Source organism: Drosophila mauritiana, chromosome 3L (genome assembly GCF_004382145.1).
Source record: "Drosophila mauritiana strain mau12 chromosome 3L, ASM438214v1, whole genome shotgun sequence".
Classification (NCBI taxonomy): Eukaryota; Metazoa; Arthropoda; class Insecta; order Diptera; family Drosophilidae; genus Drosophila; species Drosophila mauritiana.
This window is the reverse complement of record NC_046669.1, coordinates 12,145,556-12,169,192: the sequence shown is the minus strand read 5'-3', so window position 1 is coordinate 12,169,192 and position 23,637 is coordinate 12,145,556. Positions and strand designations below refer to the sequence as shown.

The following is a 23,637-nucleotide window of genomic DNA, read 5'->3' as shown; positions in this document are numbered from 1 at the left end:
TTCAAATTTTATTCTCTTCCACAGTGCAGCCCTGATTGCAAACCTAAATACAACTCTGACAAGTGAGCTCGCATCCCTGGTTCTTCGGCTTCCCTCGGCGCATTTTTTTCAAAGCGAAACGGCAAAGAAATGCTCTGGCATTTTACGGATTTCTAAGTGTATTATTTATGTGAGAAAATTGCAAATAAAAGTGAGTCCATCATGCCACCCAAGCTGGAGCCAATTAGCGTGCGCACCGCGCGCCTGAACAACTTGATTCTGGGCAAAGGTGCTGGCGTCTGTGCGAAGCCCGCTGGAAGCGCCACCGGATCGGGTATTCCCGCCTCCACCAGGAGGAGCATCGTACCCGTGAGCACCACCAGCGCCGCCGTGGCTGAGGCCATCTGCCGCGAGGGACTCCTGGACGCCTTCTGTCTGCTGTACAATGAGTGCGACAAGGACACGCTGAAGAAGCGCGATCGCAACATCGCCGAGTTTGTCAACAAATGTGAGTCAGCAGGGTTTTCGGATGGAGTATCTACCATTCTATAGAAATGGAACTCAGAAGCCCCATTTTTACTTTCTTGGGGTCAGAGAGGAGTCTACTTTTGCTTATCATATGCCAAATTAAAAATTATTAGAAAAATAATCTCATAGATTAGAACATACATGTAGTTCTTGTTTCCCTCCTTGAAAATAGATCTCATGCCAAATTACGCATTATAATACCATCTAATTTCCTACTCCAGTTCGTCCCATCATAGAGGAGACCCGCAAACTCAGGGTCAACGCAGATGACTTCCTCATTAAGACGCTTATTGGCCAAGGATACTTTGGCAACGTTCACCTGGTGGTGGAGCGCCAAACCAACGACATATACGCCATGAAGAAGATCAAAAAGTCGGTGGTGACGACGTCACAAGTCAAGGAGGAGCGCGATATCATGTCCATTCGCAACTCTGAATGGCTGATCAATCTGCAGTACGCCTTTCAGGTTTGTAATTTCCATATTTTCGCATATTTCAGTACTTAAATTGACTTATCTCTTAGGATAACGACAATCTGTACCTGGTCATGGAGTACATGCCCGGCGGAGACCTTCTCAGCTTGATGTCTCGCCATGGCCCATTCGATGAGGACTTGGCTCGTTTCTATCTGGCCGAACTCACAGTGGCACTGCACACATTGCACGAGATGGGCTATGTGCATCGGGATATAAAGCCTGAAAATATACTGATTGATCGTTTCGGTCATATAAAACTGGCTGATTTCGGTAATGCCGCTGCCTTGGATCGCGATGGCCATGTGCTGAGTTTGTCGCCGGTGGGAACACCGGATTACATAGCTCCAGAGCTGCTGCAGACCATATCCACCTACAAGCTGTCCAAGTCGATGCACGATGTGAGTAGAATTGTACGATCGCAGAGTTTGGTTTGGAAATTCCATAGCTAAAACAAGAACTCATTTTGTAGGTCAGCTGCGATTATTGGTCCATGGGTATTATAGGATATGAGTTAATATGCGAAACAACACCTTTTCACGAGGACAATGTACACGAGACATACTCCAAGATTCTCTCCCACTGCGAGGAGAGTCACCTCAAAGAGCTCATCAGCTTTCCCGCCGACTTGAAGGTGTCCGTTAACTATAGAAATCTGATTGAGTCACTGGTCACAAATCCTTCGAAGCGATTGTCCTATGAGCGCATTAAGAATCACCCCTTCTTCAGCGAAATTCCGTGGGGCTCCATTCGCTCGCAGGTTCCACCGATTATACCAACTGTTAGGTCTGACGATGATACCTCCAATTTCGAGGACGGAATTCGTCATAAGACTCGCAGGGAAAAGGGAGTAGCAAAAAAGTCGCTCACAACCAACATGAAATCGAATGATTTCAGTGGCAAGGATCTGCCATTCATTGGGTACAGTTTTGTGCACATGGAAAAATCGGCAATTTCTGCTACAACCGATGAAAAGCTGCAGGAGAAGCTAAAGGAACTGCTGCAGAAGCTGAAGACTAGAGAGAATGAGATTACCATGCTGAAACAAGATCTTTTGCGGGCTCAGCAATCGCTTAGGAAGACCGATAACAAATCTCAGGTGGTGGCCGATGCTAAAATGGAAATTAAGAAGTTGCAACAGATTATCAAGGAGAAAACAATGGAGCTGACCACTTGCAAGACGCAAATAAAGACGCTCCAAAGTTCGGCCAAAATAGACGAGGAAATGTGGTCCAAGAAGGAAGCCACTATCACCGATCTTCTCCGCCTGAATCGCCAAAAGTACGAAGAAGCCAAGATCGCATCGGAGCAACGATATGAGAAACAATTGGCGGACAAAAAACAAGAGCTGGCATCCACGCTGCAAAAGCTAGATGCCCGTGAACTGGAGTTCAATGCCAAGTTCGAAGAGTGCAAGCATTTGTCCATGAAGTTGCAAAACTACAAGGATATGCTGCAGCAGATCAAGGAGCAGAATCTCAAGTCTGAGACGAACCATGAGGAGCAGAGGCGCCAAATGGCCGAGTCGTATGAGCAAAAGCTGACTGATCTCCGGAAAAAGGTTCGCGACTCGCAGGATACAAACCGACGCATGACAATGGAGATAAAGGAAATACGCACCGAGCTGGACGAGTCCATATCCTCCAGCAAGTCGACCCAGGAAGCGAAGAATGCTACCGAGCGGAACATCGAAGAAATCCTGCGGCGTCTAAACCAGGAGATCGCCTCCAATAATGAGCTTCATGCGGAAAAGGTCAAACTGGAGACGAAGCTGCAGCTGAAGGAGAATGAAACCCAAGAAGTTCGAGCCGAATGTCATCGACTTGAGAGGGAATTGCAGGTAGGTGGTTATTCATCTGTATTGTTTAATTCAATTAATGCAATATTGTGCAACAAATATTTATATAGAAAGAAATGTAAGCAGGCTGTGATTGTTTGTTTTTTTTTTATTTGGTGTCAAACTGAAAGTTTTAATGATTTTTAATTAAGAACAAAGCTTTCAATGGAATTAATGATGTGTAATTTGTAAATATACTTTATGAATTAATTCCAACTAGCTCGCCGAATGCCGCTGCCAGCTGGCTGAATCCTCACTAGCCTCCCACGTTTCCCCCTACGAAACTGCGCCTGGATCTTTGACCGAACTGAATGCCATTGAGGACCAACTTCGCGCTGACTTGTTAGCCGCCAAAGAGAGTGAAAACCATCAGAAGGGACGAGCCGATCAACTGCAGACACTGGTCACCAAACTGGAGCAAATGCTTGAGCGCTTTAACGAGCAGAGTCTATCACCCACGAAATCGCACTCATCGCGTAAGCAAGAAGGTGAAACCGTTGGTGATATGCTCGAGCGGCAGAACGAGAAGCTGGAGGATAAATTGGCAGCAGTGCGGGAGCAGATGATTGTGGAACGTCAGGCAGCGCGTACAGCGAATCTATCGCTCTGGAAGGTGGAGAAACAACTCGAGGAAGCTTTGTCCGAGAAGAAGTTACTGGCGCGTCGCATGGAACTCACCGAGGATCGCATCAAAAAGGTGCAAAACGCCAGCGATGAATCACAGAGAATGCTCAAGACGTCTCAGGAGGAAACTCGCCAGCGGGAGTCTCGCATCGAGGAGCTAAAGCAGGAACTGGCGGCCGCCAAAAGGGATGTCCTCAAGGAGCACCGCCAATGGGAAAAGGCCGAGCAGGAGCGCATGAAGTGCAAGTCGGAGATAATCGAGCACTTGGCCAATGTGCACAGATTAGAACAACAGGAGACGGAACTGCGCCAGAAACTCAGGCAAATCCAATCCCGATTCGATGGTCTAACATTGGAACAGAAGAATAACACACGCGAACTGCAGAAGGAGCGCGAAAAGAGCAGAAAAGCGAATGACTCTTGTCTCGTCTTACAGAAGGAGCTGAAACAGCTCACCGATAACTTCCAGAGGTTGAAGTACGCGTGTAGCATTACCGACAGCCAGCTGACTGAAGTAGAGACCATGCTTAAATCTGAGCAGGATCGAAATAAATCCCAGAAATCTCAACTTGATACTCTTCATGAGAAACTGCGAGAGCGCAACGATCAATTAACTGATCTGCGAAAGCAACTAACTGCGGTGGAAGCTGAAAAGCGTCTGGCGGAGCAGCGTGCTCAAGTGTTGGCATCGGAAATCGAGGAACTTCGCCTCAATCTCAAGGAGCAGCAGAAGAAGCTGGTGGCGCAGCAGGATCAGTTGGTGGAGCAGACTAACGCGCTGTTTGCCACCCAGGAGAGAGCTGAACTTTTGGATGGGCAAAATGCCAATTACGAAGCCCAAACGGCGGATTCGAATCGCGAAATGGTTAGTCTGAAGGAGGAAAATGCTAGAATTCTCAGCGAGCTGTTCCACAAGAAGGAGGAGGTGGGCAATCTCCAGGCGGAGATAAGGGACTTGGAGTCTGCGCAAGCCAACTTGCACGCGGAGATCGATTCCCTTCAGGACACTTTGGCCGAGAAGGAGCAGTTCTACGTGCAGCGGGACATTAAATCGAATGCCACTCTGGCGCAGCACAAAAAGCTTATTGACTACCTTCAGGTATAGCTAGTTGATATATTTTTTTATACAGAATATTTAATGAGATTAAATTTATATTTTAGCTCAAAGTTGAGGACCTGTCCGCCAAGAAGAAAAAGACATTGGCGGACAAACTTTTCGGTTCTAGCCACACAAACAAGGAGAACGTGTCACCCAGTGACGTGGAATCTTCCATTCTGTATCGCGCTCTAAAGGAGGAACTGAAGCGAGAACAAAAGATGAACAGCTTGCTGAAGGAGCAGTTGGCTCAGTTGAATGGTGGGCTTTCTTTAGTTTTCACTTGATGGTTGTATCACTTACTAATTGTATATTTCCTTTAGGAACTGCAACCCTGCGCTCTCCACGCAAATCAGCAGCCATAAATGGCGACTCCGATGCACCCAAACAGAGGCCCGTGAGCATTGCTGCCTTGCCACGTTCGCCACAGAAGCAGCAGCTGCCCCTGAAGCGCACCACCAGCCAGTTGGAGTTGAAGTCAACGGCGGAGAAACCGACTAAAGTAACCATTGAGAACCAGGCTCATCACCGTTTCGAACTGGCCCTGCAGGAGTCCAAGGTGGATGCAGCCAACTGTGTAGTTTGCGGACAGGCTGGCGTTGCCGGTTCGCCATTCTGGAAATGCAAGGAGTGCAAAGATGTAACGCATCGCAAGTGTCGCTCCAATGTTCAGGGTCATTGCGGAGCCACCAAGCCGTCTGCACCGCCAGCCGATGATCTAAGCAGTGTTCAATCTGTCTCCAGCTTGACTTTGGATAGCGTAGATAGTGCGGGTGGTACAACCAGCGGTGGCGAGTACATTGGATCGTTGGTCTACAGTTCGGATGGTGCAGAAGATCAGGCACGGAAGGAGATCGAAGTGAACTGCGCCTTTGAAGTGGCCGAGCAGCAAATACTCCTTTTGGGCTGTAACACGGGACTGTACGCGTATCACTTGGACTCGCAGCGATTGGTGCACATTACTGGTCTCGAGTCGGTGAGCTGCATGTCCATCTGCAAGCGCCTGGCCAAGGCTATCATGGTGGGCACAGTGGGCGAGAAGCTCTATCAATGTGACTACCGCCAGCTGGAGTCACGCTGCCAGAGCTCCAGTTCGTGTCACAAGCCTGTGCTGGAGACCTCGGCCATTGAGCTGCCTTTTGCCAATCGCACGCCCTCGGAGAAATGGAAACTAGTGCTGATCTCCGATGAGGCGGAGAACGCATTGGATTCGGTGGCTATTGCGGCCACGTCCACTAGGATTGTCATTTTGAAGTACGACCTTAAGCTGCACATGTTTAAGCCAGTTCGAGCCTTGGACACGGCCACGCCAGTCACTTCCATATTCTTTACGCGTCACTCGGCCATTGTTAGCTCGGATAAGTTCTACGAGATCGATTTGGACAATTATGCGGCTGAGGAGTTTGTGGATCTCTCCGATAAGTCAATGGAGAGCACTGCCAAGTGCCAGCCCCTAACTGCTGTGCGCATCTCACGGCAGGAGTATCTGCTCTGCTTTGCCGAATATGGCGTCTTTGTGGACGAGTTTGGCTGCAGATCCAGGCCGTACGATCTGAACTGGGTCTATGCACCCACTGGATTTGTTTACCGCGAGCCATTCCTATTCATTGCCCACTACCAAAGCGTGCAGATAGTACGTTTGCATCGGTCGTTCAGCAAGGAAATGAGCAGCGGTGACAACGCATCGGAGACTTTGGAATCCCCGGAGCTGCAGCGCGTCTACTTGCCCCACTACATGTCCACGCTGCTGGCCAACAGCGGAGATGTCAATCTCTATGCCGTGGCCATCGATCAGAGGCCCTGCAATGGAACACAGAAGATCTACCATCTGGACACGATGCAGGCATTCAAGCAGAAGTTCAATATCTCCATGGAAACGCTGTCATCAGTGGCCACTTCCGTGACTTTGGGCTCGACGGTCACCGGAAATAGCTTATAGATGAAGGATATTTTAACTAAGCAAATGGACAAAGCATAATACTACAAACTCAGTAGTAGTAGTTATTTCTAGGATTAGGATATGATATAAATCCGAATAATTATTATTTTAACTTGTCACAACATTTGTCTATTTTTATTTTAACTTTTCAGAACTTCTTTTTCACAATCTTTCTCATGTGGCTTCAATCACATGGCAGAATCGCTAAAAATTACTTAATTTACTGCTTAAATACTTTGTGCTGTATACACAAATAAAACTTGAGAATTACATTTTGATAACAAAAGATAATTCATATTAAATTAATATATTTATTTTGATCACTAAAATATCGAAGCATATTAAAGGAAATATCGTTTAATTAATAAAAGAATTCGTATAATATTTCAAATCAATTTTACTACGAAGGACAGCTTTTTGAATTGAATAGTTGGAGGCATGGAGTTGCCGCCAAGCTTTTGGGGCTGATCCCACGCAGCTTTTCGCCAGCAGCTTTCAATGTCCCGCAATTCGAAAGCCCCGGAAATGGAATCGTGCTCTCCGCTGGCATTACTGCCATCGTTGGCTTAGCCGCTGGACGCCGGACTGCTGCACTGCCGCCGTCGCAAATTGTGATAATTGATTTCAATTGGCTCCATGCCGTTTGAGTGGCCCGTTGAATCGCCCGACGACGCCAGCAACGATGTTTGATACCCAGCTGAGTCTGTGCGCGGGTCGCATGGTCGCCGATTCCACCACCACCACCTCCGGCATGGATGGATGCGATGGTGCCAAGACGATGATATGCCGCGCTTGTCTGGTGCTGCTGGGTCCGCAGGATGCGTGCCACAATCTGGACAGCGAGCAGGATCTGGCCAGCAAGTACTACGGCTGCACTGGAGAGGATGCGGTTAGGGATTTGCCACCCCACTTGGTGCTGAAAAGCATCTGCGAGTGCTGCTATCAGTTGGTGCAAAAGTTCCACGACTTTCAACGCATGTGCGCAGAGTCCTTGCGCAATTTTGAGAAGCTGCTGCAGGACATCGACATTGGCTGCCTCAAGCTGGAGGACCACACTTGGCCCGACTTGGACACCCCCTCGGAGAGCAACGAGTCCACTAATCCGGAAGCCCAGTCGGACGCACCCTGCATCGTAGCGACGCAGGAGATTGTGAGTTTTATCTGGCCACAAGTGTGCCTCCGGCCCTAATCTTATCTAGAATCACTTTGGGTGCTCCACCCGAGGTGTGTTGCCTAGCAGCAAGCAAAGACAATACTGCTCCCCATTCCCCGCCATAAACAAAAACATTTGGACAGCGTTTGTTTGTGTGGAACTATTTTTGTTTGTGGCCGGGAGTGTTTGGTGGTGATAGCACTCGAAAAGGAGGCGCGTCCAATCTATTGGGTATTTTTAAATTTACCACTAATAAAATTGGGAAGATAGCAGCACACCTCGATTTATGGCTTATCCAAACTAGAAAGTGAATTTTATAGGCCAGTTTTATCTAGAATAGATAAATGTGTTCCTTAACTTTTACTCATTTTAGATATTATTTAATCTTTTTAGCAATAAAAAACTAAACTTAACAGATCAGTGACCCCCAAAGTTCGGTTCTTAAAGTAGTATTACTTTTATTTTATCATCTAAGTCGACCGATAAGATAATCTTCATAGAAAATTAAGGGAAAATTTCCACTTCAAAGTGATAAGTAAACATAATTTAATTCCTACCCTTACTATAAATTACTTACTAAACCAAAAGGAAGTTTCTTTTTATATGCTCAGACCCTTTTTACCCCATCATCCAAAAACCAAGTAAATACAAAATTCCTCTATAATAGATATGTATATAATTCCCACAAAAAAACCACCACCATTCAGTTTTCTATGGTAATTACATATATATTATACCCTCAATTTTCCAGGAGGAAGTGTACGTAATAGAGGACGAGTCAGCCAAACAGGATCTGGGCCAGGAGAAGCTATCCATTGCGGGCTCTAGCAAGTTGCTGGGTGCCAGGAAGCGACGAGGAGTGCGACACACCCTCGAGTGTCGCATATGCCATCGTGGCTTCTACAAACCATCGCTGCTGGAGGCCCACATGCAGCAGCATGAGGGTCTGAGACCGTATACCTGCGTCCATTGTGCGAAGAGCTATGCCCGGGCCAATCTGCTGGAGTCGCACCTGCGGCAGATGCATAACAATGCCGCCGCTGCGCGGATCATCTATGCCTGTCCGAGCTGCAACAAGGTGTACACAGCGGACCGAAGTCTCAAATATCACATGAGAAGGGCGCACGAAAGGAATCATGGGGCAGAGTGCCCGGATGCCCGGCACATTTGTGAGGAGTGCGGCAAGTGCTTTGCGCGAAAGGCACATCTAACGCGCCACAAGTTGGTCCATGGTGGCGTTGAGGATCGGAGATACTGCTGCGAGTGCTGTGATCGTAGGTTCTATACCAAGGAGAACATGGTGGATCATCTGCAGCGCAAGCATGGCAACAAGAATCTGCAGCTCAGATGCAGAAAATGCGGACGCATATTCCGGAACAGCGTGGAGCTCAACGCTCATGGGAGGAAACACAAAGCGATGGATGTAGTTCAATAATTCGTTTTATTTGTGGTTTCAATAACATCAAGCTAACACAACTGTTACAATGATTCGAATTACTTGGAATTTTGTTACGCCAGTATTTGTGGGAGAATGCCGCATAATTGGAGATACTAAGACGAATGGTTGACGACGAATCGATGAGGCTGCCCTAAAATTAGCTAACATTCACATAATGGCCGGCGCAGCAGCATAGTCGCTTAAAAATCATCAGTACAAAAAAATGGCGATGGCGATGGCGCACTCGCAGTAGTTCTCAAAAAAGTAATCATGCGTATATAAAACAATTAACTAAAATTTATCCTTAAGCTTAAAGAACGGATGACAGTTTTAAAATTACATTACCAATACATTCATTTATCATTAATTTGTAGGGAGGAGGAAAGAGATGAGAATAAAAACCAGATTATCCGTCAATCGATCGACAATTACATAAGAAACGCACGGGGTCTTCTGCCAAATGAACTATCAGCATTGAACATTGTTGAAATTGATCCGGTGATCCAGTTAACTGATGGTACGGTGTTACGGTGGTGATTGATGATTGGTTGCTGGTTGGCAGTAGGTTCTTCGGATGAGTGGAGTTGCTTGCACTATATGTAAATAAATACGCCGCAATATGAGCATAGGATATCGGACAACGTATTGCCAAACTCTAGGTGTCCTTGTGTTTCTCGTAGAAGGCGTCTAGATATTTTTTGTACTCCTTTTGGTCGTTCCACATCATCGCGGCCTGCGCATTCAGTGGACTCTCGTTGTTCGGTTCGCCCAGCAGGGATTGTATGGACAGCAGAATGGTGCGCACATCGTACAGGGCCGACCATTTGTCCTTCAGTATGTCCAAACAGATGGCGCCCTGCAGATCAACATTGGGATGGAAGCAGGACGTCAGGAACTTCACCACGGGCGCTGCATACGGATACGAATTGGGAAAGTCCAGTGACAAACGATACGTTTGCCCCGAATACACCGTGTTCCGTGGACCCGCTATGGTGCCCACCCACTTGAAGATGTTCTCGCCGTCCGGAAACGCTGAGATGTCCCTCTCGTTGGCCATCATTAGGTTCATCAGTTCCTTGTGCAGTCTGTGGGCGATTGGTGAGTGTGAGTGTGTGTGTGTGTATATTGGCGGATTATCTAGGCTGCACCATGTGCTACTCACCTTTTGCTCACGGCGTGATTGTCTTTCACGGGCATGGAATCATCGCTGTGCTTGGTGCCGCCGCCGCCTGCTCCACTTTGCTCTGGGCTGATATTCTGCGCCATGACTATATATCTATGTATGTGGGATGCTAGTGCTATCCGCTGTTTGGCTTTCAATAAGTGCGTGTAATGTAGCGCGCGTCGTGGCGGTCGGGTTTTCGATTCTCGATTGTGATTATATGTACTGTATAGTGGAAATTTTGTTTGATCGGTCGGAATACGCGTCTGTTGCTTTTTCAGATATTTTTTTTCACTTTTGTGTGAAAACAAAATGGAAGGAGAACGAGAAGAAACTGTGTTTGGGCACAGGGTTGTATTTCATAATTTTTGGGGGGAGTCGATACGCTCGCTTGGCTTGGTCGAACGGTCACACTGGCCGAGAGATAACGGACAAATGTTTCAAAAATAATTTAAGTTTATAAAAGTATTAAACTTAATGCTATTATTAAGGGAGGTTACATTATTATTATTACTCATTACATTGAGTGAATAAACGTTTAAATAGGCCTGGCAATTAATGAAACAAAAGTATATCAATTGCTTACAAATACCAATATTATTTATTTATTATTTTAAGCTTAATATATTAAATCCCATATATTTACACCTCTTTAGATATGTAAATCTTTTCATTTTATTTATTAAAATTTTTTTTTTTTGTAATTATGATGAGTGCTGCCATTTTGTGATGAATGCTTACCAACACTTTTAGGTACGCCGTTTTGTGTACGTAAGTTGCGTACCTAGACTTCCAGCAAAATCAAAACATTGAGTAAATCATAGAAAATGGATGAAAATAGCTTGATCTACGGTCTCGAACTGCAGGCGCGGGCTTTAACACCTCAGTACGGCGAGAGCAACGATGTGTGCTTCTTCATAGCCACCAACTCCTTGAAGCCCACCAACCAGGTGCACTTAATCCAGTACGAGGAGGAGCAGGGATCCGTGCAATCAAAGGTAAACATCTGGGATGACCAAAGGATGAGCTAAATATACATCTTTGAATAGGTCTTTGAGCATGCCCTGGGTGAAGTGTGGAAACTGAATAGTTGTCCGCGTAATCCTCGTCTGCTCGCCTCCGTCTACAATGTGCAAAAGGGAGCACAAGTGCTGACCAAAGCGGCTCTGTTTACGCTGCCCGAGGATCTCAATCCCGACCCGGAGCAGCTGAAGTCGGAGTACCTGCCGTGGGAGCAGGTAGAGGTCCTGGATACTGAAGCACTGGGCGAACGTGTGAAGACCATCGAATTCCATCCCAACCAGGACACACTCGCCTGTGTGGTGGACAACAAGGTGGCTGTGATGCAGCGGGCCGAGTCCTCCACTCGCGTGGTGGCCGAGGTGCCGGCCAGTGGATCCTCCAGTGGATCTGCAAAGCACACACAGCATTTCACCGGCGGCAAGTGGTCGCATCATCATCAGGGCCACCAGTTTCTCACCCTCCAGGATGGCAACCTGAGTGCCTACGATGTGCGGGATACACAGCATTGCGCCTGGAGCATCAACGATGCCCATGGACAAATGGTCCGTGACCTGGACTGCAATCCAAACAAGCAGTGCCATTTGGTGACCGGCGGTGACGATGGCTACTTGAGGATCTGGGACTGCCGCATGCCCAAGGCTCCCGTTTTCGAGCGCTCCGATCATTCGCATTGGGTTTGGTGCGTGCGCTTCAACACATTCCATGACCAACTGCTCCTCTCCAGCTCCAGTGACTGCAAGGTGCTGCTCACGTGCGCGGGATCTGTGAGTTCGGAGACGCAGGTTCAGGCTGGACTAGATGAGTCCAACTTCAGTGGTGCCGATGCCGAGGAGAGGCACAAACTCTTGCCAGATGGTCTGCTGCAGACCTTCGATCAGCACGAGGACTCCGTTTACTGCGCGGAGTGGAGCAATGTGGATCCGTGGATCTTTGCGTCGCTCAGCTACGATGGCCGCGTCATAATCTCAAAGGTGCCCAAGCAGTACAAGTACCAGATTATATTTTAAGCCATTAGTTTCTTAAATTATTACGAATATTTCATTTAAATCTAACTAAACGGATTGTGTCCTTGTATGTATCAGGTTATACAAATATTAAACCAATAAGTTATTATATGAAGATAAATATATCGAGGGACTAAAGCTAACTAAGTTCAACCTGTATCCTCGGATGTGCAGTCGGAGGAATCATTGGGATTGGCAGTTTCCACGGAGCAAACTCGCTTGATCAGCTCGTTTTCGATCTCCACAGTGCCATTGTCCACTGCCTCCTCCATCTGCACGTACTCTATGGTGGCGGCACTCTTTTTGGTGGATAATACAGGTTTGGCGACAGCAGGAGCAGGTGTTTCTGCGGTCTTTTTCGCCTGGGCTTCCGTATCATCCTCGGCTTCCTCCGCCAAACTGCTACGCTGCGGCTGAACTTCGGCGTAAATGGCGGGGAACTGCGACTGTAGCTTCTGCTTGATGACCCGTATCTTACGGAATATGTAATCCAGATCCTTCTTCATTTCGCTCAGGCATTTCACGTGCCTTTTGAAATCCTCGCTCGCACTTTTCAGACGACTCTGCGATAAGGCATTGCAGTTGAGCAGCATCTCGTTGGTTTTCTCAAAGCGTTGCAGCCTGTGGGATGTATTTTGGATGTTTATTATAATCACTAGTTAATTAGATGGCTTACATTTGCTTTTGAGCCCGTATCATGGTCTCCACATCGCCCTGATTCACCATTCCTGCGAGACTTTGTATAAACGCCTCGGCGGCAGAGTTGCCGAAGCCAGTGAAGGATTCCAGGTCAGGAGTGGCATCCTCGGACTGCTGCACATCCGCAAGGCCCAAGTGGCTCATTGTAGCCTAAAATTAATTTGTTTATATTAAGGGCAAAAACAATAATTGATTTGTTTACTTGCTTTTCAAGGTCTGTTTCTTTGGGACAACTTGAACTCTGCTTTGGGTGCGTTTGCTGGCAGTTTTCGTTTTCCTTTATTTTTATTTATGTTTTCAAATAGATCTCATGTTTGTAGCTATTTTAAAAGTTCTTTTGTTTAGATTTCTTTAAAAAAATAAAAGATATTTTCGTAACAGCTGTTTAAGTACTAGTTATAAACCAGTGCTGCAAATTGCCAAAACGCAAATGAACTTAGCCTTAAATGAATTTAAACATTTAACATTTAACTTTATGAAATAACATAGATTTTCTTTTATTATTGAACATTTGTTTTTATTTCGGTTTTTTTTTTGTTTTCATCATTTAAACACTTAAAAATATTTAAATAATAAAGCTTAGCAGAATGACATTGGGTATCTTCATGGAAATCCGTTTTGGTCACACTACGCTCACCGGCTTTTATATCAAGAGATTAAATTTTCTAATTTATTCTTGATTTAAACGTGCAAAATGAAGCTTGCTCCGACTGTTAAGCTAAACAATGGCTACGAGATGCCAATTCTGGGCCTCGGAACCTACAACGTAAGTTTATCCTTATCATCGGCGATGCTTATCAATCAGCAGGCAGAAATTGTTCATGGAACATTCTACCTTTCGATTCCAATAAAGCGCAATTGTGAAATTGAAAGTAAATTATGTTATCTGTAGCTAAAGAAATCTCGCTGTGAGGCTGCCGTGTGCCACGCCCTCGAAATGGGCTATCGGCACATAGACACCGCATATCTGTACAGGAATGAAGGCAATATAGGCAAGGTTTTAGCTAAACTTATTGGCGACCAGAAACTAAAACGCGAACAGGTGTTTCTGGTCACAAAGGTAGGATATAGTAGAGATGGTGTATATATAGTTACCAGCCCATGTATACAGATCGAAAATCAATATCCAATTAGCTGTGGGACATTTACCACGAACCCAAGATGGTGAAATACGCCTGTGATATGCAATTAAAGCTACTGGGCGTGGACTATATAGATCTATATCTGATGCATTCGCCCGTGGGCGTGGACTACATCTCTGATGAAGATCTGATGCCCCACGAGAATGACCAGCTGAGAACCAAGTGAGTTTGGGATACAACTATATGTTAGCTTCGAGAAGCTTAAAGAAACTGATCTTTGGAACTCATAGCGATGTGGACTATGTGGACACCTACAGAAGTATGGAGCAACTGGTGCATCTGGGACTGGTGCGCAGCTTGGGATTGTCCAACTTCAATGCCAATCAGCTGAAGAGATTACTGGAAAACTGCCAAATCACGCCTGCAAGCCTTCAAATCGAGTGTCATCCGGAATTGGTACAAATCCCCTTAATTGAGCTCTGTAAATTCCACAATATCACCGTGGTTGCCTATTCGCCACTGGGGCGTCCCAAAGCCTGCAATCCGTTGCCGGATTACTACACGGATTCCAAGCTACTGGCATTGGCAGCGAAATACGGCAAGACACCAGCTCAAATCATCCTAAGATACTTGGTATAAACGACCTCAGAATTGTAAAGTGATGAAGATATTTATTGGCTAAAAATCCACAGATCGATATTGGCACGGTACCTATTCCAAAAGCTGCCCAGCAAGACCATCTCGTCGAGAATCTGGATGTATTTGATTTTCACCTGACGCCGGAGGAGTTGCTTCAATTGAAGACCTTCAATACAGGGCGGAGAATCTGGAAATTTGAAAAAGCGAAGAATCATCAGTACTATCCTTACTAACAGAAGATATTTAGTGTTTGGATTGAAAAGTGTAACTACATGTATAAGATATAATCTCGTTAGATAGTTTAGTTTTTACGTTTTTGCGTTATTTTTTTAGTAAAATATTACAATGGTTTAAAATGTCATCAAATCAAACGTTATCATATGTAAATATACTATATTTTGTGCTAGATATGATCTTATGAAAGGCAAATTAACATTTTAAGTGCTCACCTGGGAAAATAATTATTTGCATCTCCTCCGAATCTCTCTATCAAAGTTTCTCGAATCTTTCGTGTGCCTTGCGACGTTGATCAATCGTATAATTTCGGATGTTGTTTTGATTTGTCATTTCGCGGCTCTCCGAAATGCTCACAGTTTCCTGTCCAAAACGAATGTGTTGCTGTGGTCGAAAATAACAATATACTGATCTCAAGAGTCGCACTATAAAACACATATTTGATTCTGTCGGAAAGGAGAAAGGTTAATGGTGAATTTAATACTCTCTATTTGCAGTCGAAGGACAACGAAGGCGAGGCCGCTGTGAAGCATGCGATTGATGTGGGCTATCGTCACATAGATACTGCCTACTTCTACCAAAACGAGGCCGAAGTGGGCAAGGCGATTCGGGACAAGATCGCAGAGGGAGTGGTCAAGCGGGAGGATATATTCCTGGTCACTAAGGTAAATGCAATGAATATATTCTAGATCGATCAATAAGATCATATTTTTGCGCAGCTTTGGAACATTTTCCATGATCCTGAGCGCGTTGAGGGCATTTGCCGCAAGCAGCTGAGTAATTTTGGCTTGGACTACATCGATCTGTATCTGATGCACATGCCAGTGGGCTACAAATATGTTGATGACAACACCCTGCTGCCCAAGAATGAGGACGATGTGCTCCAACTGAGCGATGTGGACTATCTGGACACGTACAAGGCCATGGAAAAGCTGGTGAAACTGGGCCTGGTGCGCAGCATCGGAGTTTCCAACTTCAACAGCGAGCAGCTGGCACGAGTTTTGGCCAACTGCGAGATCAAACCCGTCACTAACCAGGTGGAGTGCTCGCCTGCGCTCAACCAGAAGGCTTTGACAGCCTTCTGCAAGAAGAACGACGTCACCTTGACGGGCTACACGCCTTTGGGAAAGCCCAAGCCGGATATCCAGAAGCCGGACTTTATCTATTCGCCGGAGGTGGCTGTTATTGCCAAAAAATATGGCAAGACTGGACCGCAGATTGCGCTGCGTTATCTGGTAATTGAGGCGTCAATCTGACCTGAGCGATAGCATCTAATTAAACTCTATTTTCGCAGGTTGCTCTGGGTGTTATTCCCATTCCGAAGTCATCGAATACTAACCGAATTTCTGAGAACTTCGATATCTTCGATTTTGAGCTGACAGCCGAGGAAATGGCCGTTCTCGATGGTTATCACACTGGCGAACGGGTGGTGCCATTAAATTTGATCAAGGGCCTCAACCACAAGTACTACCCCTTTTCAATTGAGTTTTAAGCGAGAAGAGCGCCTTGTTGCTGTATTACGAATATAATTTAATAAATTTGTTACACATCAATCTCTATGACAACAAATTGAATGCACGAATGTATTTGCATACTTTGTCCAAGCTTATCCACAACAAAGGTCATTGTGCCTTGATGCTCCATTAAATCCGTCCAGTTGCCAACGATCCGATTTGCACACCACCGTGGAACTTATTCCCAGAAATGGGGAGCAAATGGAAGCATCGATCTTTGGCACGGCACGTTTGACATCCAAGCTGAAAGGTGAAAATGTTTGAATAAGACCGAAGTATTAAGTATTAAGCTTTTACGACCAATGGTAGTGCGAAGTGCTCAAACTTGAAGATCAGCAATAGAGATTTAAATTTAAGTTACAACTGGAAAAAACTATACCTGCATTATTTCAATCATTTCAATAGTTGTTTAGCTTAGACATTGATTAATGATTACATATATTGTATACATATTTGGCTAACTCAAACTAGTGCTATTTTTAGAAGGTGTTTCAAGCTTTTCTACAGTAATTTAAAATATAGAAAAGAGAAAAAAGTGTAGTAAGTAAATTAGATGTAAAAAAGCATATGATATGTGATTTAAAAAACGTTCTTCTAGAAGAACTTTTGCTGATTACCAGCTGTTAGCCTAAACTAGTTAGAATCCTTTTATTACGACATCATTTTGAGGACTAATTTTTTGTTTGCCAACATTCTCTTATCAATGGATCTTCTATTCTGATGTATGGCCAAAAAATATCATGCGGAAGCTATTAGTTGCGCCAACCGCAGAAATGAAGCATGAAAGTATTATGGCTATTAGTTGATGTACCTATTACGCCCGAATGGCTAATTATCTTTGGATTGCTGAGTACATTTTGGGTTAATCGCCGCCGTAGACCTTTGTAAATAGCACCTCGGCCTGGCGGGTGACGTCAGAGCCAACTAAGATGAGCACGGGCTGAATGAAATTGGGGTCGTCTAGCCTTTGAGCTGCCCCAAAATTGCGTACGGAGGAGTGAATTGAATCCACGGGATTTGGCTACGTGCTGCTCCACGAGTCAATTAGAGGAGAATCTGTGGCATGCGCCACCTTGACCCAGGCCAAGAATAACATAATCAACCAAAACCACTTTCCATGCTGGAGATGGGTATCTCCTAGCTGGGATCGGATGCTCACTTAGTGCTCCACTGAGACGCTGAGCCACTCCACTTCAACCAAAATTCCACTCAAACGGTTGAGTGAGTGAATTGCGGCCGAGAGCGCGAGGTTTAAATAAATTTTCAGTCAAAAAATTGTCAGTTTCGCTCCAAGCGTGCCCACGTTCACATCGTCGCCAGTTCAGTTGCGGAACTCACACACGGATATATATACATATATTCCGGCGATCAATTAGAGCCCCGGATTTCAGCCACATCCCTCCCCTGCGACGCGTCCAAATATTGTTATATAAGTTTAACAACTTGTGAAATCCACGCAGTGCCAGTGCGTAAGACCAAAAGTGAGTTGAGCTGAGAATTACAACCCCCCATATACCATCTCTTTGGTTGCGAAACCAAAAAGGATCGAATCGTGCATTATGTAAAGGCCCGAGAAAAGCGAGGTGGCGGGGAAAAACTTTCGCTTTCACCCAAGTACAGCTGGCTGCAGCTGCTGCGCATGCGCAGATACATTCGCAGATTGCTACTGTTTGCCGGGGATAAACCAGCCACACTATAGAGTTAACTAAATCAGGTTCCCAAAAAAGATACATTTGTACTTTTTGAGCAAGAAAAGATAGATTCTTTAAGTGATAGTGTGCCATGTTTAGCTAGGTTTATATTTGCTAAATATACAACATTAAAATGGGTCACAGATGTTTTCGTATCTTATAGATAGATTAGATTAATAGGTATAATTAAGAACAGCTAATTTCTTAGCAAGAGATTAAAAAGTTATTTAAGCCAAACTAGTAAAATTCAAACTATTTTTTATGTATAAAGTTAAAGATATTTTTGACATATTTGCTATCTCTATTTCTAAGCCCCATGAATTTCTCCCAGTGTAGCACTTGCACACCTTAGTTGATTGCTCTAAACTAGGTGCGTGGGTGTAGCCAAACGAAAATCGTATAGTTTTTAGTTTAGAGCCTTTTAATTGTGCTTTATTGACCCACTGCAAGTGCTTCGCTCAAGTCAATTATTTAACGGCCAATAGTTAGCAGCTCTTCGAGTGTTTTGTAATTCTGTTTGCTGGCTTAATTGCCCAGCCAGGGCGCACAAGGTCTTCTCGGCCGACAGCCGATGTTGGCCAATACCGTAAAAGCCAAGTTGGTCGGCTATGTTGTTTGGTTGGAAAACGTACTCAATGCAATGCAATTTGTGCGGTTCGCATATAAATATTCATGGCAAGTGGCTATTGTGCAATTGCCAGGGACAAAGCCATCGACGTGACGGTTTCCTTTGACCAACAGCCACGACCTCGTCGGTAATTCTGGGCGCCATATGTCTAGTGGATGGCCAGTTTTCCAGTTTATCCGTTTTTTGTTCAGTTACAAGTGCAGCGGAATGGAGTTTTAAAGGCGCTGCCTTGACCAACGCAACGGAATGGGCCACAAAAGCCTTGGGTGGCGAACGTGGCTAGCCTGGCTAATGAATTCCGCCCTGTAATCAGTGCCATTAGATTCTGACACACATGAATATAAAGCGCTACTCATCCGGGGAACATTAGCGAACTATTGTCGTAATTGTGGCAAAATGCAATCTGCATGATAATCCGGAAAGGCAGATGCAAATCGCCGCCAAATCGTTAACTCAACTGTTTGCCCATTCGAAATTCGAAATTGAGTCAAAGCAAACCAATATTGCCAATGTGCACGGTCATGGGGTGGGATTGGGCAAGTGCACGGCGAGAAATTAGGGGGTTACTTGCGCGAAAAAGCCTTGCTCTTGAAACTGACCTAATCATATTTGTGGATAATGAGGAATGAATGAGAAATACAAGTCATTCGATGATTAATTGTTAGCTGTTGTGCCAAACAAAATGTGTTTAAAAGTGGGATTTACCTAAGATAAAAAGTTTTTAATAATAATAAGATCCTAAAAGTAAGGTATAAGCTAGTAGATTTTATTTATAATATTCTAGGGATCCTAACTAGATCATCGTGTAGGAATATTATCAAAATCGTATCGATGATATTCTGTTATTTGAGTTATTTGAGTGAATGCAGCTTTCAATTGCTGAAGATCCCAATGGCCCGGATGTGCGATGCCCATCATTTCTCGCCGTGTAATGGGAGTGGATCGTTTCGAGTGGTGGGATGGGAAAACCAGTTTTGAGCATTTCTCGCCGCCTGCACTCTTTACTCTTACCAAAAGTTGGCGACATGGTAAGACTTCGTTGGTACTTTGGTTTGCCAGCTTTTATGCTGCGATATGATATGATGTAACCAGCGGGCTAATTGGCGGAGCGGAAAACGGACGCAACAGAAACGATAACGAAATTACAAATCGCATGTTTCACTGCTCCCCAAGTGGATGAGTGGACGAGTGGACGGCGGACATCTTCAGCACGTCATGGCATCGCATGGCCCATAAATGATCGAGTTACCAAAGCCCGAAACTTTCATACCATATAAACAATACCCATAGCCATACCCGTACCCATACCCATTCCCATATGGAACGTATTCAAAGCAGGGCAATTCCATACGTTCAATTTATTTTACATCAGCGATGGACATCGCAGCGGATCGATTGCGTTGGAAACTGTGTGAAGGCCATGAAAGTGAACAAACTGGTCATAAACAGTTTGTTGACCAAAAAATAGTTGGACCATCCAATCCGGCCAGCCAGCTGTCATCCGATCCGCAATTACTGGGCGGTTGCTTCGCAGCCTTGCGCATCTTTCTCTCGACCTTCGTCTGGGATTTTTAACGACTAGAAATTTAAATGGGCTACGAAATGAGCCACCAAACACATTCGATTCGTATGCAAAACAGTCACTCACTCAGTCAGTTAGCCGGCGGATTTTGGGTCACGGTCAATGGACCTGTGTAAGAAAAAAATACGCGGAAATGCCAGCATCTCTGGCCGGGATTGGGATTAGCCAATCGATCGCGGCAATCGGCTGTGGGCAGCTGCTTCCAACTAGCGAAGTAACCCACGCAAGGCATTGCACCCTGGTCGCCATCGCTATATCCAGTTCCCCAGTCCATTCGCCTGACATTGTGCAGCCAAGAGTCAAGTGGGATTAATTGGTATGCATAGATATACATATGTATGTTTGTGTGCTCGAGTGACATGGCGGAGGTGGTGGTCCAGTAAACTGCGCTGACCCTTGAGAGTTCGATGAATTTTAACATTTCGGATTGCACAATCGCCAACGACCAAGGGCAACCGGCCAATTAGTGGCGGTGGTGTCAGCCGTGAAGAAATCTGGCTAACTGGCTAGCTGGCTAACTGGCTAACTGGCAGCGGTCACTTAGCCACTTGGCCATTTTAGCCCATTATTTCGCTCACGGACAGCCAAAAAATGCAGTTCGATTAATTGATGTATCGCATCTATAAATTGCTTAAATGCATTTAAGCGATCCCAATTTTAGATAGATATGACTTCATTTTAAATTAAATTTCATTTACATGCATTTTCGTTCAGGGAGTTCAAGTTTAAATCGGTAATCAGGGAAATAACTTAATTTTACTTTGTAATTTTCAGCTTACTCAGCTAAGTTATACTTACTTATAATAATTATAATTATCTATAATTAATAACAGGGAAGTCTGGAAGTAAGCCTCAGCTTTTCAACAAAGTTCAGTTTTGTTGTAAAATAAAGTAAACTTAAAGTTCATCTATTTAATTACAAGTTTTGAAATAACATGAATATCTTTGTATCTCAAATTTAATACCCATTTCATTTGGAGCAGTGTAATCAAAGGGAAATTCAGCAGGTAGATCGTAAACTTTTAGGGAAATCGAGTAAAAATTTGGCAGCTGTGGCCTAAACTGAAAAGTGAAAGTGTTAATTGGACATGGCTTAGTTAAACCACCGAAATCCGTGACTTTATGCGTTCTGCTCACTTGATTTCTTGATTTTGAGCACATAAATTGTGTAATATAGTATTGAATGTAGACATACACTTGCAGCTTGTGCAATAGAATTTTGCAACTAAGACATTATATATGTTTTGGCCCGATTTCAGTGCTTGAGACCGAGGTGCTGCAACAACCGAAGCTGAGTGGACCGGCTGCCAGTAGCGGCGGCGACTATGACTATCCGTATGTCTGCGGCCTGAGTCCGGCAATGAAGCTGGTGGCCAAGGAGGAGCTGCACGAGGACGAGAACATACGGCGCCAGGCGCTCGCCCAGTTCCGCGAGTGGATCGAGAAGCATCCGCATATCCGCAAGTGCCGCACCGATACCGTCTTCCTGCTGCGCTTTCTGCGCACCAAAAAGTTCTCCGTACCATCCGCCTGCGAAATGCTCGAGCGCTACCTGACCATCCGGCAGCTGTTCCCGCAGTGGTTCAAGCAGCTGGACATCAACGATCCGGCCATCAATGAGATCTTCGAGAATGGTTATCTGGTGCCGCTGCCGCAGCGCGACTCCACCGGACGCCAGGTCATCTTCTCCGTGGCCGCCAAGTTCGATCCGTACAAGGTCAGGATCTCTATTTGTTTTTTACTTCTATAGAGACTTTTAATAGCTATCCCATGTCCATTCCAGTTCACTTCGGTGCAAATGGCGCGAGTGCACAGTCTGATCTGCGAGGCACTGCTGGACGACGAGGACTCCCAGGTGGCTGGCTATGTGTACATCAACGACGAGAGTGGCATGAACATGGGCTTCGTTAGCCTCTGGTCTCTGACCGACCTGCGCAGCATTGTCAAGTGCATCCAGAACTCGACGCCCATGCGGCACAAGGAGACGCACTTCGTCAACATTCCGCACTACGCCAATCGCATCATCGAACTGGGCGTGTCCATGCTGAGCGATAAGCTCAAGAAGCGAATCATTGTGAGTTCATTTCGATTGTCATCCACTTGCATGTGCTGACTGTATGGCTTTATTTCCCTCTCAGGTGCACAAGAATGTTGACATTTTGAAGACGAAGATCGATCCCGCCATCCTGCCCAAGGAATATGGTGGCACCGTGCCCATTGCCGATATGATCGCCCAGTTCAAACAGAAGTTGCAGCAACGCCGGGCGGCAATCCTTGCACTCGACGACATGCAGATCGAGGTCACCAAGGATGCGGCCAATTTCGCTGGGAATGATATCGGCGACATCGATGCCGGTGTCGTCGGCAGTTTTAGGAAACTGGAGGTGGACTAGAGCCCGCCGTGGTGCAATCCCCAATTCCGTAGGCTAAGCTAGGATAGGTCTGGATACCATTGAGACAATCGACAAGACGCGCGGGCATGAACACTTCGTACCTATTTAAAAGCATCACCACTAAGTTGTATAACTACGGTCTCGCGGGAACTGTGACTCCCTCCAGTGGGTCGTGGTCCTCCAATCCTCAGAACCACATAGTTGCTGGGCCTGTGGCTGAGTTTCCACAGTTGTATATTCCATCCATGCGTTACGTTATCTTAAATGAATGTCTATTTAAATATATGTATATACTTATTCTTGTGAATTTGAATTCCTGTCTTTACTTTACTGTTTATCTTTTTAAGCTGCGAGTTAAGTACATCTAATAATATATTTTAAAATGTCCACCAAGAGTGAGCACATATGTATATCCAGAGGGGGTTCCATTTCGAATGCCATAACTGCAACAAAATCCCAACGAGTGTTTCAAATAACGCGCCCAACTAATGACTAATATGACTAATTCCTAGAAAGTACTTCGACAGTTCAAAATCTGTACCTAGGCGGTACCTATGAGGTACCTAGGCTGTACCTAAGATTTACCAAGCCAGTACGTAGATTAATGTTCCTATGGCGCAACTATGAACTACTTACTCCGTATGTAGGACGCTACTGGGCAGTACACTTCCATTAACTTCAAAGATACATATTTGGTAAAAAAAACCTATAGCTTAGGTTTGTGATTAGGTTGTGGAATATGTTTGGTTGTTGTGTTTTTTGAAATATTCGTTAGGGCATTGGTTGGTGTATTGGCTAAGTTATATGGTGAAACACATTTATACAATGGAACGGTTTATTTATTTAACTAATATCTGCCTTTTAGATAAAAGATGACCTATTATTATTATAATTACCCACTGAATGTGCAAGAATGTATC

General features: G+C 45.1%; 7 protein-coding genes across 11 annotated transcripts; 5 read left to right on the top strand and 2 right to left on the bottom strand.

The window, feature by feature from the left end:
- Positions 1-57: 57 nt before the first annotated feature.
- LOC117140635 (citron Rho-interacting kinase) lies at positions 58-6,597 on the top strand. Of its 2 annotated transcripts, none has more exons than XM_033303661.1 (7): positions 58-487; positions 729-973; positions 1,030-1,392; positions 1,452-2,819; positions 3,037-4,539; positions 4,602-4,797; positions 4,860-6,597. In XM_033303661.1, exons 1-7 carry the CDS (start codon positions 202-204, stop codon positions 6,473-6,475), a joined length of 5,577 nt encoding a protein of 1,858 aa, XP_033159552.1. In that variant the 5' UTR covers positions 58-201; the 3' UTR covers positions 6,476-6,597. The 2 variants fall into 2 exon arrangements, with proteins under 2 accessions (XP_033159552.1, XP_033159553.1); XM_033303662.1 differs by having other exon boundaries at positions 59-487; positions 1,030-1,380.
- Positions 6,598-7,005: 408 nt separating this feature from the next.
- Positions 7,006-9,086, top strand: LOC117140781 (histone-lysine N-methyltransferase PRDM16). Its single transcript, XM_033303867.1, has 2 exons — positions 7,006-7,625; positions 8,380-9,086. The coding sequence occupies exons 1-2, from the start codon at positions 7,158-7,160 to the stop codon at positions 9,061-9,063; spliced, it is 1,152 nt and encodes a 383-aa protein (XP_033159758.1). The 5' UTR covers positions 7,006-7,157; the 3' UTR covers positions 9,064-9,086.
- On the bottom strand, positions 9,051-10,575 carry LOC117140782 (ubiquitin-conjugating enzyme E2 C). Its single transcript, XM_033303868.1, has 2 exons — positions 10,229-10,575; positions 9,051-10,151 (listed from the first exon to the last, which is right to left on the bottom strand). Exons 1-2 carry the CDS (start codon positions 10,330-10,332, stop codon positions 9,722-9,724), a joined length of 534 nt encoding a protein of 177 aa, XP_033159759.1. The 5' UTR covers positions 10,333-10,575; the 3' UTR covers positions 9,051-9,721.
- A 409-nt stretch (positions 10,576-10,984) lies between these two features.
- LOC117141014 (EARP-interacting protein homolog) lies at positions 10,985-12,364 on the top strand. Its single transcript, XM_033304274.1, has 2 exons — positions 10,985-11,226; positions 11,278-12,364. Exons 1-2 carry the CDS (start codon positions 11,056-11,058, stop codon positions 12,256-12,258), a joined length of 1,152 nt encoding a protein of 383 aa, XP_033160165.1. The 5' UTR covers positions 10,985-11,055; the 3' UTR covers positions 12,259-12,364.
- LOC117141015 (kxDL motif-containing protein CG10681) lies at positions 12,238-13,349 on the bottom strand. Of its 2 annotated transcripts, none has more exons than XM_033304276.1 (3): positions 13,157-13,349; positions 12,932-13,104; positions 12,238-12,876 (listed from the first exon to the last, which is right to left on the bottom strand). In XM_033304276.1, the coding sequence occupies exons 2-3, from the start codon at positions 13,096-13,098 to the stop codon at positions 12,405-12,407; spliced, it is 639 nt and encodes a 212-aa protein (XP_033160167.1). In that variant the 5' UTR covers positions 13,099-13,104; positions 13,157-13,349; the 3' UTR covers positions 12,238-12,404. The 2 variants fall into 2 exon arrangements, with proteins under 2 accessions (XP_033160167.1, XP_033160166.1); XM_033304275.1 differs by having other exon boundaries at positions 13,161-13,349.
- Positions 13,350-13,561: 212 nt separating this feature from the next.
- Positions 13,562-16,478, top strand: LOC117139821 (1,5-anhydro-D-fructose reductase). 3 transcript variants are annotated; one of them, XM_033302454.1, is made up of 5 exons: positions 13,562-13,720; positions 13,847-14,014; positions 14,089-14,258; positions 14,327-14,669; positions 14,729-15,081. In XM_033302454.1, the coding sequence occupies exons 1-5, from the start codon at positions 13,649-13,651 to the stop codon at positions 14,906-14,908; spliced, it is 933 nt and encodes a 310-aa protein (XP_033158345.1). In that variant the 5' UTR covers positions 13,562-13,648; the 3' UTR covers positions 14,909-15,081. The 3 variants fall into 3 exon arrangements, with proteins under 3 accessions (XP_033158345.1, XP_033158344.1, XP_033158346.1); XM_033302453.1 differs by lacking the exons at positions 13,847-14,014; positions 14,089-14,258; positions 14,327-14,669; positions 14,729-15,081 and adding exons at positions 15,407-15,574; positions 15,629-16,144; positions 16,204-16,478 and having other exon boundaries at positions 13,572-13,720; XM_033302455.1 differs by lacking the exon at positions 13,562-13,720 and having other exon boundaries at positions 13,922-14,014; positions 14,066-14,258.
- Positions 16,479-17,715: 1,237 nt separating this feature from the next.
- LOC117139820 (clavesin-1) lies at positions 17,716-23,030 on the top strand. Its single transcript, XM_033302452.1, has 4 exons — positions 17,716-17,904; positions 21,584-22,041; positions 22,108-22,398; positions 22,463-23,030. Coding segments are annotated over exons 1-4 (1,005 nt in total). The 5' UTR covers positions 17,716-17,903; the 3' UTR covers positions 22,718-23,030.
- Positions 23,031-23,637: the final 607 nt, after the last annotated feature.

Excerpts from the sequence above, each read along its gene's own strand:
- LOC117140635 (XM_033303661.1), top strand. The coding sequence starts at position 202 with ATGCCACCCAAGCTGGAGCCAATTAGCGTGCGCACCGCGCGCCTGAAC. Across the intron at positions 974-1,029 it reads ATCTGCAGTACGCCTTTCAG|GATAACGACAATCTGTACCT; the intron begins GTTTGTAATTTC and ends CTTATCTCTTAG. Across the intron at positions 2,820-3,036 it reads GACTTGAGAGGGAATTGCAG|CTCGCCGAATGCCGCTGCCA; the intron begins GTAGGTGGTTAT and ends AATTCCAACTAG.
- LOC117140781 (XM_033303867.1), top strand. The coding sequence starts at position 7,158 with ATGTTTGATACCCAGCTGAGTCTGTGCGCGGGTCGCATGGTCGCCGAT. Across the intron at positions 7,626-8,379 it reads TCGTAGCGACGCAGGAGATT|GAGGAAGTGTACGTAATAGA; the intron begins GTGAGTTTTATC and ends TCAATTTTCCAG.
- LOC117140782 (XM_033303868.1), bottom strand. The coding sequence starts at position 10,332 with ATGGCGCAGAATATCAGCCCAGAGCAAAGTGGAGCAGGCGGCGGCGGC. Across the intron at positions 10,152-10,228 it reads AATCACGCCGTGAGCAAAAG|ACTGCACAAGGAACTGATGA; the intron begins GTGAGTAGCACA and ends AATCGCCCACAG.
- LOC117141014 (XM_033304274.1), top strand. The coding sequence starts at position 11,056 with ATGGATGAAAATAGCTTGATCTACGGTCTCGAACTGCAGGCGCGGGCT. Across the intron at positions 11,227-11,277 it reads AGGGATCCGTGCAATCAAAG|GTCTTTGAGCATGCCCTGGG; the intron begins GTAAACATCTGG and ends ATCTTTGAATAG.
- LOC117141015 (XM_033304276.1), bottom strand. The coding sequence starts at position 13,098 with ATGAGCCACTTGGGCCTTGCGGATGTGCAGCAGTCCGAGGATGCCACT. Across the intron at positions 12,877-12,931 it reads ATACGGGCTCAAAAGCAAAT|GCTGCAACGCTTTGAGAAAA; the intron begins GTAAGCCATCTA and ends TACATCCCACAG.
- LOC117139821 (XM_033302453.1), top strand. The coding sequence starts at position 13,649 with ATGAAGCTTGCTCCGACTGTTAAGCTAAACAATGGCTACGAGATGCCA. Across the intron at positions 15,575-15,628 it reads ATATATTCCTGGTCACTAAG|CTTTGGAACATTTTCCATGA; the intron begins GTAAATGCAATG and ends ATTTTTGCGCAG. Across the intron at positions 16,145-16,203 it reads AGATTGCGCTGCGTTATCTG|GTTGCTCTGGGTGTTATTCC; the intron begins GTAATTGAGGCG and ends CTATTTTCGCAG.
- LOC117139820 (XM_033302452.1), top strand. Across the intron at positions 22,042-22,107 it reads CCAAGTTCGATCCGTACAAG|TTCACTTCGGTGCAAATGGC; the intron begins GTCAGGATCTCT and ends TGTCCATTCCAG. Across the intron at positions 22,399-22,462 it reads AGCTCAAGAAGCGAATCATT|GTGCACAAGAATGTTGACAT; the intron begins GTGAGTTCATTT and ends TTTCCCTCTCAG.